Source organism: Triticum dicoccoides, chromosome 5A (genome assembly GCF_002162155.2).
Source record: "Triticum dicoccoides isolate Atlit2015 ecotype Zavitan chromosome 5A, WEW_v2.0, whole genome shotgun sequence".
Classification (NCBI taxonomy): domain Eukaryota; kingdom Viridiplantae; phylum Streptophyta; class Magnoliopsida; order Poales; family Poaceae; genus Triticum; species Triticum dicoccoides.
The window spans coordinates 2,311,778-2,323,544 of NC_041388.1; the positions used below are offsets into that span (position 1 = coordinate 2,311,778).

At 46.9% G+C, this 11,767-nt stretch overlaps 2 protein-coding genes across 2 annotated transcripts; both read left to right on the forward strand.

The window, feature by feature from the left end:
- Nucleotides 1-1,025: 1,025 nt before the first annotated feature.
- Nucleotides 1,026-3,708, forward strand: LOC119297058 (cysteine-rich receptor-like protein kinase 6). The gene is made up of 3 exons (XM_037575006.1): nt 1,026-1,248; nt 2,473-3,300; nt 3,590-3,708. The coding sequence occupies exons 1-3, from the start codon at nt 1,026-1,028 to the stop codon at nt 3,706-3,708; spliced, it is 1,170 nt and encodes a 389-aa protein (XP_037430903.1).
- A 95-nt stretch (nt 3,709-3,803) lies between these two features.
- LOC119297061 (probable LRR receptor-like serine/threonine-protein kinase At1g51810) lies at nt 3,804-5,330 on the forward strand. Its single transcript, XM_037575008.1, has 3 exons — nt 3,804-3,909; nt 4,475-4,534; nt 4,617-5,330. Exons 1-3 carry the CDS (start codon nt 3,804-3,806, stop codon nt 5,285-5,287), a joined length of 837 nt encoding a protein of 278 aa, XP_037430905.1. The 3' UTR covers nt 5,288-5,330.
- Nucleotides 5,331-11,767: the final 6,437 nt, after the last annotated feature.

Genomic DNA, 11,767 nt, shown 5'->3' on the forward strand with positions numbered 1-11,767 from the left:
GGGCGGCATCCCGGGCGGCGTTGAGGTCGGGGGCGGGGCCGGCGTTGAATCTGGGGTCGGGGGCGGCGTGGGGAGAGCGCGCGGCGGCCGAGGGGCGGCGGCGTGGGGAGAGCGCGCGGCGGCCGTGGGGCGGCGGCGGTGAGGCTGGGGGCGGCCTCGGGCGGCGGCGGTGAGGAGACGGCTGTGAGGGCGAGGGACTATTTGGGGAAGAATTGGTGGCCGGGGGGCGGTGTGGGGGGAAACCGCTGTTTAAGTGAAACGTAACGGTAGCGCGTTTCCGGAAACGCGCTATAGCTAAGTTAGCTATAGCACGTTTACTGAAACCCGCTACTGCTATTCCTTTCTCCTTTTTCCTTTTTTCCTTTTATTTTTCTTTACATTTTATTTTTTCCCTTTCTCCTTTTTCTATTTCTTTCATTTTCATTTACTTTTCTACTTGTTTTTCACTTTATTTTATTTCCGTTAGCAGCAGCGCTTTACACGTAAGCGTGCTGCAGCTAAGGAGATTAGCAGTAGCGCTGGGCCATTATACGCGCTACTGCTAGGTTGGGCTAGCCATGTGCGCCCAGTTCAAACGTAGCAGCAACCCTTTTCGCTAGTACGCGCTACTGTTAAAGTCATAGCAGTAGCGCGATTTATTTACGCGCGCTGCTACTAAGTAGCAGCAGCGCTTGATTTTGTACAGCGCTACTGGTAAAATTCTGTGTATAGGCTTTTTCCTAGTAATGATTAGTCCGGCCCATGTTCAACAGGCCGGACGCCCGAGGACCCCTTAGTCCATGACTCCCTCACGGACCACCACAGGCGTCGCCCCTTGCTGTTCCACTGGCCGCCCGCCGCCACCGGTGCCCCGTTGGTGGAGGCGAGGCGTTGCTCCTGGCAGCGCTGAAAGTACGCCGCCCACGCCTCGTGGTTGTCGACAGCGTACTACGCGGAGGCGCGCTGCTCCTCGGTCAGCGATGAGCGAACGCGGTCGACCTCGCCGGCGAAGAGATCAGGGCGCGCGACGATGTCCGGCAGGGGGGATGGGGATGCCTCCGGCGCTGAGCCTCCATCCTATCGGAGCAACGCGCATGTCTGAAGGCGCCGGAATGTTGGCCTCGAAAAACATGTACGCCTCCCACGTTTGCAGCGAGCGGCGGTCGAAGCCGTTGGCCGCCGCTCCGTCGCCGGGGAACCGCTCGCACATTGTCATGGATGGGGCTGGGAGAGAGCAGAGGTTCCTCGACGGCGGAGAGAGACACAGAGGTTCGTCGGCGGAGAGAGAGAGAGAACACAACGTCTGTGGCCAACGACGAGGGGGGGGGGCGATTTTTATAGCCGCCGGGGGAGGAGTGTGTACGCGGGGCGGGGGCGGCGCCGCGCCGCCCGTGAAGAGCCACCCCGTGAGGAATCAATGGAAAGCTGACCGGCGGCAGCCTTGGCATTGATTCCCGCGGGAAACCGAGGCGTTCGCAGGACGACGAGGCGAGTGTCACTGACTCGGCGGGCCCACAGCTCTTTCGTGCCAAAACTATTTCGCCCGACGCCCCAGCGCGCCGGGTTCGGTCTGGTTTCGCCGGCGCTGAATTCGGCCCGAGCCAGCGAAAATTGGACTTCTACGAACGCGACTGGGCAGATTTTTATGCGCCGGCGCGAAAAAATCGTCTGGAGAGGGCGTGTTGGGGGCTCGATTGAAGATGCTTTTATTCTTGACTACTGAAGCAATCGTTTATATATTGGAAGCTTCCTTAGGCCAACACTCAAGCAACCCTCCATTTTGTACGTCATTTTGGCTGCCCATACCCAACTTGTGCATGCCTACTTGCATTGGGCAGACGCCGCGTCAACTTCCCTGCGAGTATCCCTGCTAGTATGACAGCGATGGCTCTGCATTGACTAGTTATTAATCGAGTCATCTGCACGCAACAACTTCGAGATTCATGCACCTTCCTCCCTTCCTTCCTTCCTTCTTACGGACAATGTTTTTCTACTAATACCTCCTTGCTCTGCCTAGCTAAAACCAAACCAAAAGGTCTCTTGCTCTTCCCACCACCACGCCATGCATGGGCATGGGAATGGCTGCTCATGGACTCAAGCTCTTGTGCTCTTTGTTGGAACTCGGTCCACAGAATCGATCACATTAAATCACGATGAACACGCGCACATAAAATCTGTTGCCAAAGGCACGTGTCGTGTCTTTCCTTTCTCTCTTTATTATTTCTGTTTTCTTGCACAGGTACAAAATATTCCAGCCCTGGTCGTGTGTATATATATACACGCAGGAGGAACGACCCAAATAGCCTAGACCTACACGGACTCTTGCTAGAAGCCTACCTGTACAAGTAAACGCTTCGTACACTGCCGGGACACAAACCAACCTAAACTAAACCTACCAAAGTAGTACTCCTTGACTCACACGTACTAAACCTAGTACTACGGACACTTGACAAAATCCTAACCGGACTATATGACCACACACGTATTGGCTAGCACAAACTAGACAAGATTATCTAACACTCCTCTTCTTGGCACTCCCGCTCGCCGCCGCACAGCCGTGGCCGCGTTGCGACCCCAGCAGCGGCAACTACTCGGCTGGCAGCGCGTACGAAACCAACCTCCTAAACCTCGTCCTCACCCTCAGGCAGGACGCCTCCTCCTCGGCGTCCCGCTTCGCCTCCGGCACCCTTGGCGCCGCCCCGGACACCGTCTACGGCCTGGTGCTCTGCCGCGGCGACGTCACCGCCTCCGAGTGCCTCGACTGCGGCACCTCCGCCTATGAGAAGGCCACGACGGCCTGCGGCCGCCGGATCAGGGACGTGGCACTCTGCTTCAACCCGTGCTACGTCCGCCTGTCGGACAACAACTTCCTCGCCTCCGCCAACAACTCCGGCGAGATACCTCTCATCGGCGGTACCAGCATCAGCAGCAGCGACGTCGCGGGCTACGACCGGGCGCTCACCGGCCTCCTCAACGCCACGGTGCACTACGCGGTCGACAACTCCACGCAGCTGTTCGCCACGGGGCAATGGGTAGGGCCCGACCCGGGGTTCAGCCACATCTATTCGGCGGCGCAGTGCGCGGGGGACCTGTCGCCGGCGCTGTGCCGGAGTTGCCTCCAGGGCCTCTTGCGCGGGTGGTTTACCAAGTTCCGCTTCCTGCCCAACGGGGATGGCTCCAGGGTCGCTGGCTCCCGGTGCACCTTGAGGTCCGAGGTGGGGAAGACCTTCTTCAACGGCGCCGCCATGGTCCAGCTCCCGGCCAAGGCTGCCGCACCGCCACCAGCGGCGACGGCTGTGCCAGTACCAGGCACTACAGGAGGTAAGTTGACAACTCAAGTATACTGTACAGCATATACCCATCCTCAAGTAGCACACTTTTTTTTTCTATTTTTTAAACAGTTTTGCTAAAGGCGACTGCTAGTTCTTTTGAACAAAATAGCTCTGATGGTTGTAGCAAAACCATTTGCCGGTTCCAGCTCCGGTGTCGGCCGGTGGAAGCAAAATTGCTCGCTGGTTGTAGCAAACTAGGCACCAGTTCCAGCTCCGGCGCCGACAGGTGGCAACAAAATTGGTCTGCTGATTGTAGCAAAAACATTTGCTGGTTCCAGCTCCGGTGTCGGCAGATGTCAACAAAATAGCTCTGATGGTTGTAGCAAAACCATTTGCCGGTTCCAGCTCCGGCGTCGGCCGGTGGAAGCAAAATTGCTCGCTGGTTGTAGAAAACTAGGCACCAGTTCCAGCTCCGGCGTCGGCAGGTGGCAACAAAATTGCTCTGCTGATTGTAGCAAAAACATTTGCTGGTTCCAGCTCCGGCGTTGGCCGATGGCAGCAAAAATTGCTCGCGCGAGGGTACAGCTTGACCCAGCAGTAGCGTCGCCACTGGATGTAGCTCCGTCGCCAGAGGCTGTAGCTCCGCCAAAAATTGACAGTTGGGGGATCATATGGAGGGGGAGTGTTTGAGAGTAGCGCCTGACATGGTCACCCGACGGAGGAGAGAGGGCATGCATATTGGACTAATAGTTGCGGCCACCATAGCCGAATTCTTAGAGTTGCATATGTATTATTAGTGTCCTAACATGACATGGTCATTAATAGTTGCCTAGCCAATTGGGCCACCAAGATTACATTCCTAGATTCATAATTAATAGCCATGTCATGATAGTTACAAATTTGAATCATGCACATCTTTAAAGGCTAGCAAGAAACAAATCAACTAGAGAGGAATTGTATTCAAACAATATTTGGGAATCTTTGTTTGCTTGTTAATTAGATTTGTATATAAGAAATGCTCTGGTAAACATAAGGAAAAGCAGTGATCTCTCAAAGATCAAAATGCTTGTAAGCATCAAATCACAATACACCAATTGGTTAACCTGTGCATGTGTAAAACCCTCAATTGCTACATTAAACATGCGCACAAATAAAAACTAGTAATTATTCTACCATGGATGTATCAAACATCACTCACATTAATTTGGTATTTATTGATGCAGGAGAGGACTATATCCTAAATTGGGAACAACGGCTTCATATTGCATTTGATGCTGCCCAAGGTTTGAATTTAAGTTGGGTGTTTGCCTTTTGGTCATGTATGTATATGTGTGCTGACGAAGTACAAGTTTTAATAAACTACAGGATTGGAGTATTTACATGAGTTATGCACCCCATCAATAGTGCATAGAGATGTGAAGACCCCCAACATCCTACTAGACAAGAATCTAGTGGGGATAATATCTGATTTTGGGCTTTCGCGGGCTTTTAACGATGCTCACACACACATATCTACTGTTGCTGCTGGCACTCTTGGCTACCTTGACCCTGAGTACCATGCAACTTTCCAACTCACTGTCAAGACAGATGTTTACAGCTTTGGTATTGTGCTGTTGGAGATCATCACTGCTCAACCCCCAGTGATCATGGACCCTCAACCTGTCCACCTACCAAAATGGGTGCGCCAAAAGATAGCAAAAGGCAGTATTCATGATGTCGTGGACAAAAAGTTGTTAGATCAATACAACGTCAGTTCCCTGCAGAGTGTGATAGACCTTGCCATGGACTGTGTCGAAAATGCAGCCGTTGATAGGCCGGCCATGACCGAGGTTGTTTCAAAGCTCAAAGTGTTGTTGCCATTGGTTACAAGCGAAAAGCGGTCTATTTATGGAACCACTCAATATAAAAACTCCATGGATAGTGAAATTTCACAACAGTACCAGTTGACGATTTCTGGAGCAAGCACGGAAGGGAGCTCCTTCCAGTCTGGTTATACCGGTGGGATGTCAGCAATAAGCATGTCTTCTGGAAGGTGAAAGGAAAATTCTCACTGAGTTATTATTACATCTACTTATATAACTTTGGCAGTTTGCACAATTGTGTTATCATTGATTGTTTATAAATTGCAAACTAGTCATTTTATCTTGATCGTTCCATGTCTACTCGACTGTGGAAAGGGGTGTTAAGTATAATAGTCTAATGATGTGCCCCCTGGTGCGCTCCCCATAAGGTAGATCGTCCAATGTTATAGTTGTGGTGCACTTCGCCAAGAATGGACAGGTCGGCACGTGATGTGTGGCCAAAGGAGCAGATTGGAAAAGTCCCGAGCATATCTTACGATGAATCTATAATCATAACCGAGTAAGAGAATACCATAAATACTCATTTGGTCATAGTAGCAATAGGCTACACACCATTAGCATAACATACAAACTAAATCCCGTTACGGGCACACCTGAATGCCCCGTGCCTCATTTACGTTGGCAGGGTTTACGGCGGCAACGACTTGCTTCACGATGGTCTTGTAAGTAGCCTTACATGCATGTCGCTACCATCTCCTACTTGGCTCTATATATAGCAACACTATCTTCGTATCTATGGAGCACTAGTACATAATAACATGTCAGTAAACCCACTTTGATGACCGACTTTAAGGCACCAGTCTGCGATGGCCTCAACGGGCGCTTGCTTTTTTTTGTTGCTCCTATCCTTGATGAAATAAGGAGAAAGAATCATCATTTGCTTTTTTTTCGGTTCAACATGGAAGCAAATATTGTGGCAGACGCATGTGTTAAATTGGCCTGTACACTTGATTTGTCTGATTGTTGGTTGTCTGAGAGCCTGATTTTTCTTGTTCAAGGCGTGATGGCTGATTTGTAACCGAATTGTTGTTAAGTAATAAAGCTCCCTAATTGCTGAAAAATGCAAGCGTCTGTAGCTCATCTAGCTGAGATATAGTTATGTCTCATTCACTCGACGTCATTGCATTTTGTAGTTGGCTTGTTTGTTGCCACCGGGCACCTAGTTCAATCTCGTTACTGGCAAGTCTATTTACTCGTAATACAAGATCCAGTGACTAAACCCATTAGTCACATGAAGCTTTTTATGATTTTGTATTACCGAGAGGGCCCACAGATATCTCTTCGTCACACGGAGTGACAAAATCTAGTCTCGATCCATGCAACTCAACAGACACCTTCAGAGATAACTATAGAGCACATTTATGACCATCTAGTTACGAAGTGACGTTTGATAGCACACAAGGCATTCCTTCGGTATACGGGAGTAGCATGATCTCATGGTCGAAGGAACAGATACTTGATATAAAGAAAGCTATAGCAAATAACTAAACGATCTGATGCTAAGCTTACGGCTGGGTCTATTCATCACATCACTCTCCTAATGATGTGATTCCATTATCAAATGGCAACTCATGTCTATGGTCAGAAAACCATAGCCATCTTTGATCAACGAGCTAGTCTAGTAGAGGCTTACTAGGGACACTGTGTAGTTTATGTATTCACACATGTAGTGTTGCACTCATTAATTTTCTAAGGAAAATTCAGCTCAACTGGAGCAAATGATTGTGAGACATTGATAGTTCTAGTTGGCTACTGATGTGATCGTTTTTTTGCCACCGATGCACTTATAAACCGGACCCACTTGGTAGGAATCATGTTAACACACCTAAATGATGGATTCGAGCTAGCTGCAATGAATTACCCCAATATATGGTGTTTTGTGCAACAAACCTGTAAAAGTAGGCGTTTTGTGCAACACTAACACCAAAAGTAGGTAGTTTGTGCAATTTCCTTGTATGTACATGGTGTCCAGTTTTGTCTCGGGCTTTTAGATTACTTTTTGTCATTGCATTTAAGGGCCTATGTGATTTTTATTTATGTAACCATGTATGGAAACTTTCACCATGGTAAAGGAGAGAAGAAACAAATTAGGTGCATAAAAGGCTGAGGTTGAAAATGCAATGTAGGAAGAAAAAGCCGATGCTACAGATAAAATGTGTTTAGTGGTTCAAAGAAAGTGGTATTTAAGAAGTGAAGCCCAGCCACATTGTCAAGAATCCGTAGCACAAACAAAGGGGGCCTTAATGTGTCACTATTCTTTAGAAAGTTGGAGGAAATGGTGAAGCGGCTAGAGGAAGAATTGGTGACCGGAGAGGACAAGTGTGGGGAATATGAAGCGGAGACATGGGCGGAGGAGACGTACAACAAAGAGTAAAAAAACAACAAGTATGTGGTTACGGTTTCACAAAATGTAATGAATCTTTAGTAACACATTTATATACATATTTTATTTTCCATAGCAACGCACGGGCAACTTAGTAGTCTGTTATAATGATGAACAGAAGTGAGCTCCATTCCAGTGCCAACACAATTCCCTCATTGCATGCCTCAAGTTCAGCAGAAAGTGTACTATCACATGTGAATAGATGACGACACAAGGTGAAGATGATGCCTCCAGAGCTGTCCCAAAGCACCATGCCAGTGCCTCCATTACCTGTGTTCGCTCCTCGCGCGTCTGTGCTGCTGCTGGCTTCTAGCGTAGACGTACTCGGCGCCGCTGCTGCTGATTGCTCGTCGCGCGACTGGTAGACTGGTACGACTAGAGGGCGCAGAACTATTATATTAACACTAAACAATATGTATACGTCGATATACATGGATTGGCGCTATTTTTAGTTGTGTCCAAGACATAGAAATAGACACACACAAAAAAAATCTTGAGATGATAGACCCACTTGGATCGTATAGGCTAGCACTAATAGGAAAAGAGCTATAGATGGAAATGACACTAATGACGCACCAGGTGCCATTAGTATATACTAATGGCGCACCATGTGTTGGTGCGTCATTAGTGTCCAAATACTAATGGCCCACCACATCCACGGTGCGCCATTAGCAACATTTTTTTTTAATTTTTTTAAAACTACTAATGGCGCACCGTGGAAGTGATGCGCCATTACTAGTTGAACTAGTAATGGCGCACCACCCCCACGGTGCGCCATTAGTAAAAAATTTAAATACTAATGGCGCACCGTAGGGGTGGTGCGCCATTACTAGTTCGCCATTACTAGTTGAACTAGTAATGGCGCACCACTTCCACGGTGCGCCATTAGTAACTTGGCCCAAACATTCGCCCGAGAAAAATAAAAGAAAATAAGATTCCCATGTGATATGTGGTCTAGTTGTTAGCAAAATTTACAAATATGAATTTTCGATTTTTTTGCAAAATCTCTCGAGAATTTGTAAAAATGGGCATAACTTTTGCGTACGAATTCGGATGAAAAAGTCTTTTATATGAAAAATCATCTACTCGAAAAGGTACATCCGAATTTAACTGGGGGAACCTCGTTAAACATTTTCAAAATCCCCAAAAACCTCACAGAAAAAAAGTTACGGGGCTTCTAAAATCCGGAGGCAAAAAAATTCAAAAAAATTCAAACTTACTAGTGGCGCACAGTATGCTAGGTGCGCCACTAGTAACAGAAAAAAAAATGGTTTTGAAAAAAATTTGAATTATTTTTCAAAATATGATACGTAATATGATCGGGAAGTTTGAAATATTTTTTCAAAATTTCATCATACTCATGAACATGAACAAAGTCCTAGACATCAGCTAGGTTTAATAGGATTGATATGATAGATATATCAACAAGTGCCTTTGAAGTGAGGTGGTGTTGGGGTTGGATAAAACTATGAAGTTAAGCGTGCTTGGGATTAAGCATATTGACTCGAGATTAAATCATAGTGACCCGAGATTAAGAAAAAAATAAATAAATTTGAATTTTTTAAAAAAATGAAAAAAAATTGAAAAAAAATTATTACTAATGGCGCACTTCTATGTGGTGCGCCATTAGTAAAAAAATACTAGTGGCGTGCTACTAATGGCGCACCAGTAGTGACCCGAGATTAAGCCATAGTGACCCGAGATTAAGAAAAAAATAAATAAATTTGAATTTTTTAAAAAAATTAAAAAAAATTGAAAAAAATTTATTACTAATGGCGCACTTCTATGTGGTGCGCCATTAGTAAAAAATACTAGTGGCGTGCTACTAATGGCGCACCAGTAGTGCGCCATTAGTAGGCAAAACTGGTGCGCCATTAGTAGGCCTTTTCCTAGTAGTGTAGATCTTCAGGTGAACCTACCTTCTGCTGGTGCAGATGAACTCGATCCAGTGCCGGCCATGGTGAAGTAGGGGCCGGTGATGGCAGAGAGATGGCGGCGGTGGTGGAGCTTCCCGTGAGCGCCGCGCTAACCCTAGATCGGAAGGGAGTGTCGGTGGGGATTGTGGCAGCGATTAACCTCATAAGTCGTACCCCGCCCCCACCTCCATTTATATATAGCGTGGGCCACAGGGGCGCACCAACCATAATGGGTTGGGCGCCCCCGATCAGGGCGCATTGACCAAGGGCCTGGCAGGCCGTTAGGCCTGTATAGAGGAGATCAACCTAACATCCCCCCCTTGATCTCAACTTTACTTTTAACTTTATACTTTCTAGTTTATTTGTTTCATCACATATTGGTACATAGAGCATGTTTCATCGTCACAGCTTAATTGCCGTTAGAATCATACAGCTATAACATACGTTATGTTCAGAAGCAAATTCTGTTCCTTTTGGGCCTATCCAGAAATCATAAGGCTTTCCCTTAACCCCATGTCGGCTAAGTGTTCCTTGAACACATTGGGTGGTAAGCCTTTCGTTAGCGGATCCGCAAGCATATCCTTTGTCCTTATATGCTCGAGACTTATAGTTTGATCCTGGATTTTATCTTTCACAACATAATACCTTATCTCTATTGTTTTGGTAGCATTACTCGACTTGTTGTTGTGAGCATAGAATACCGCGGGTTGGTTGTCGTAGTACATCTTTAGTGGTTTGTGAATACAATCTACCACTTTCAAGTCGGGTACTAATTTCTTTAGCCATATCGCCTGCCCCGTGGCTTCGAAGCATGCTATGAATTCTGCATACATCATGGATGATGCAACTATCGGCTGTTTGGAGCTTTTCCATGAAATAGCTTGATACGTCTCCGTCGTATCTACTTTTCCAAATACTTTTGTCCTTGTTTTGGACTCTAACTTGTATAATTTGAATGGAACTAACCCGGACTGACGCTGTTTTCAGCAGAATTGCCATGATGTTGTTTTATGTGCAGAAACAAAAGTTCTCGGAATGACCTGAAACTCCACAAAATACCTTACAATAAATAATAAAAAAATCCTCGCCAAAGATGAAGACCAGGGGGCCCACACCCTTCTCACGAGGGTGGGGGGCGCCCCCTAGGGCGCGCCCCCTGATACGTCTCCAACGTATCTATAATTTTTGATTTCTCCATGTTATATTATCTACTGCTTTGGACTATATTGGGGTTTATTTTCCACTTTTATATTATTTTTGGGACTAACCTATTAACTGAAGGCCCAGCCCAGAATTGCTGTTTTTTGGCTATTTCAGTGTTTCGGAGAAACGGAATATCAAACAGAGTCCAAACGGAATAAAATCTTCGGGAACGTGATTTTCTCATCGAACGTGATCTAGGAGACTTGGACCCTGCTCCAAGGAACAAAAGAGGCGGTCACGAGGGTGGGGGGCGCCCCCCCTAGGGCGCGCCCCCTGCCTCGTGGGCCCCTTGTGGCTCCTCCGGCGTACTTCTTCCTCCTATATATACACACGTACCCCCAAACGATCAGAAGAGGAGCCAAAAACCTAATTCCACCGCCGCAACTTTCTGTATCCACGAGATCCCATCTTGGGGCCTGTTCCAGAGCTCCGCTGGAAGAGGACCGTCATCACTGAGGGCTTCTACATCATCCTAGCCTCTCCGATGAAGTGTGAGTAGTTTACCTCAGACCTTCGGGTCCATACTTAGTAGCTAGATGGCTTCTTCTCTCTCTTTGAATCTCAATACAAAGTTCTCCCCCTCTCTCGTGGAGATCTATTCGATGTAATCTTCTTTTTGCGGTGTGTTTGTTGAGACCGATGAGTTGTGGGTTTATGATCAAGTCTATCTATGAATAATATTTGAATCTTCTCTGAATTCTTTTATGTATGATTGGTTATCTTTGCAAGTCTCTTCGAATTATCCATTTGGTTTGGCCAACTAGATTGGTAGTTCTTGCCATGGGAGAAGTGCTTAGCTTTGGGTTCGATCTTGCGGTGTCCTTACCCAGTGACAAAAGGGGCAGCAAGGCACGTATTGTATCGTTGCCATCGAGGATAACAAGATGGGGTTTATTTCATATTGCATGAATTTATCTCTCTACATCATGTCATCTTGCTTAAGGCGTTTCTCTATTTTTAACTTAATACTCTAGATGCATGCTGGATAGCGGTCGATGAGTGGAGTAATAGTAGTAGATGCAGAATGGTTTCGGTCTACTTGTCACGGACGTGATGCCTATATACATGATCATGCCTAGATATTCTCATAATTATGCACAGTTCTATCAATTGCTCAACAATAATTTGTTCACCAACCGTAGAATACTTATG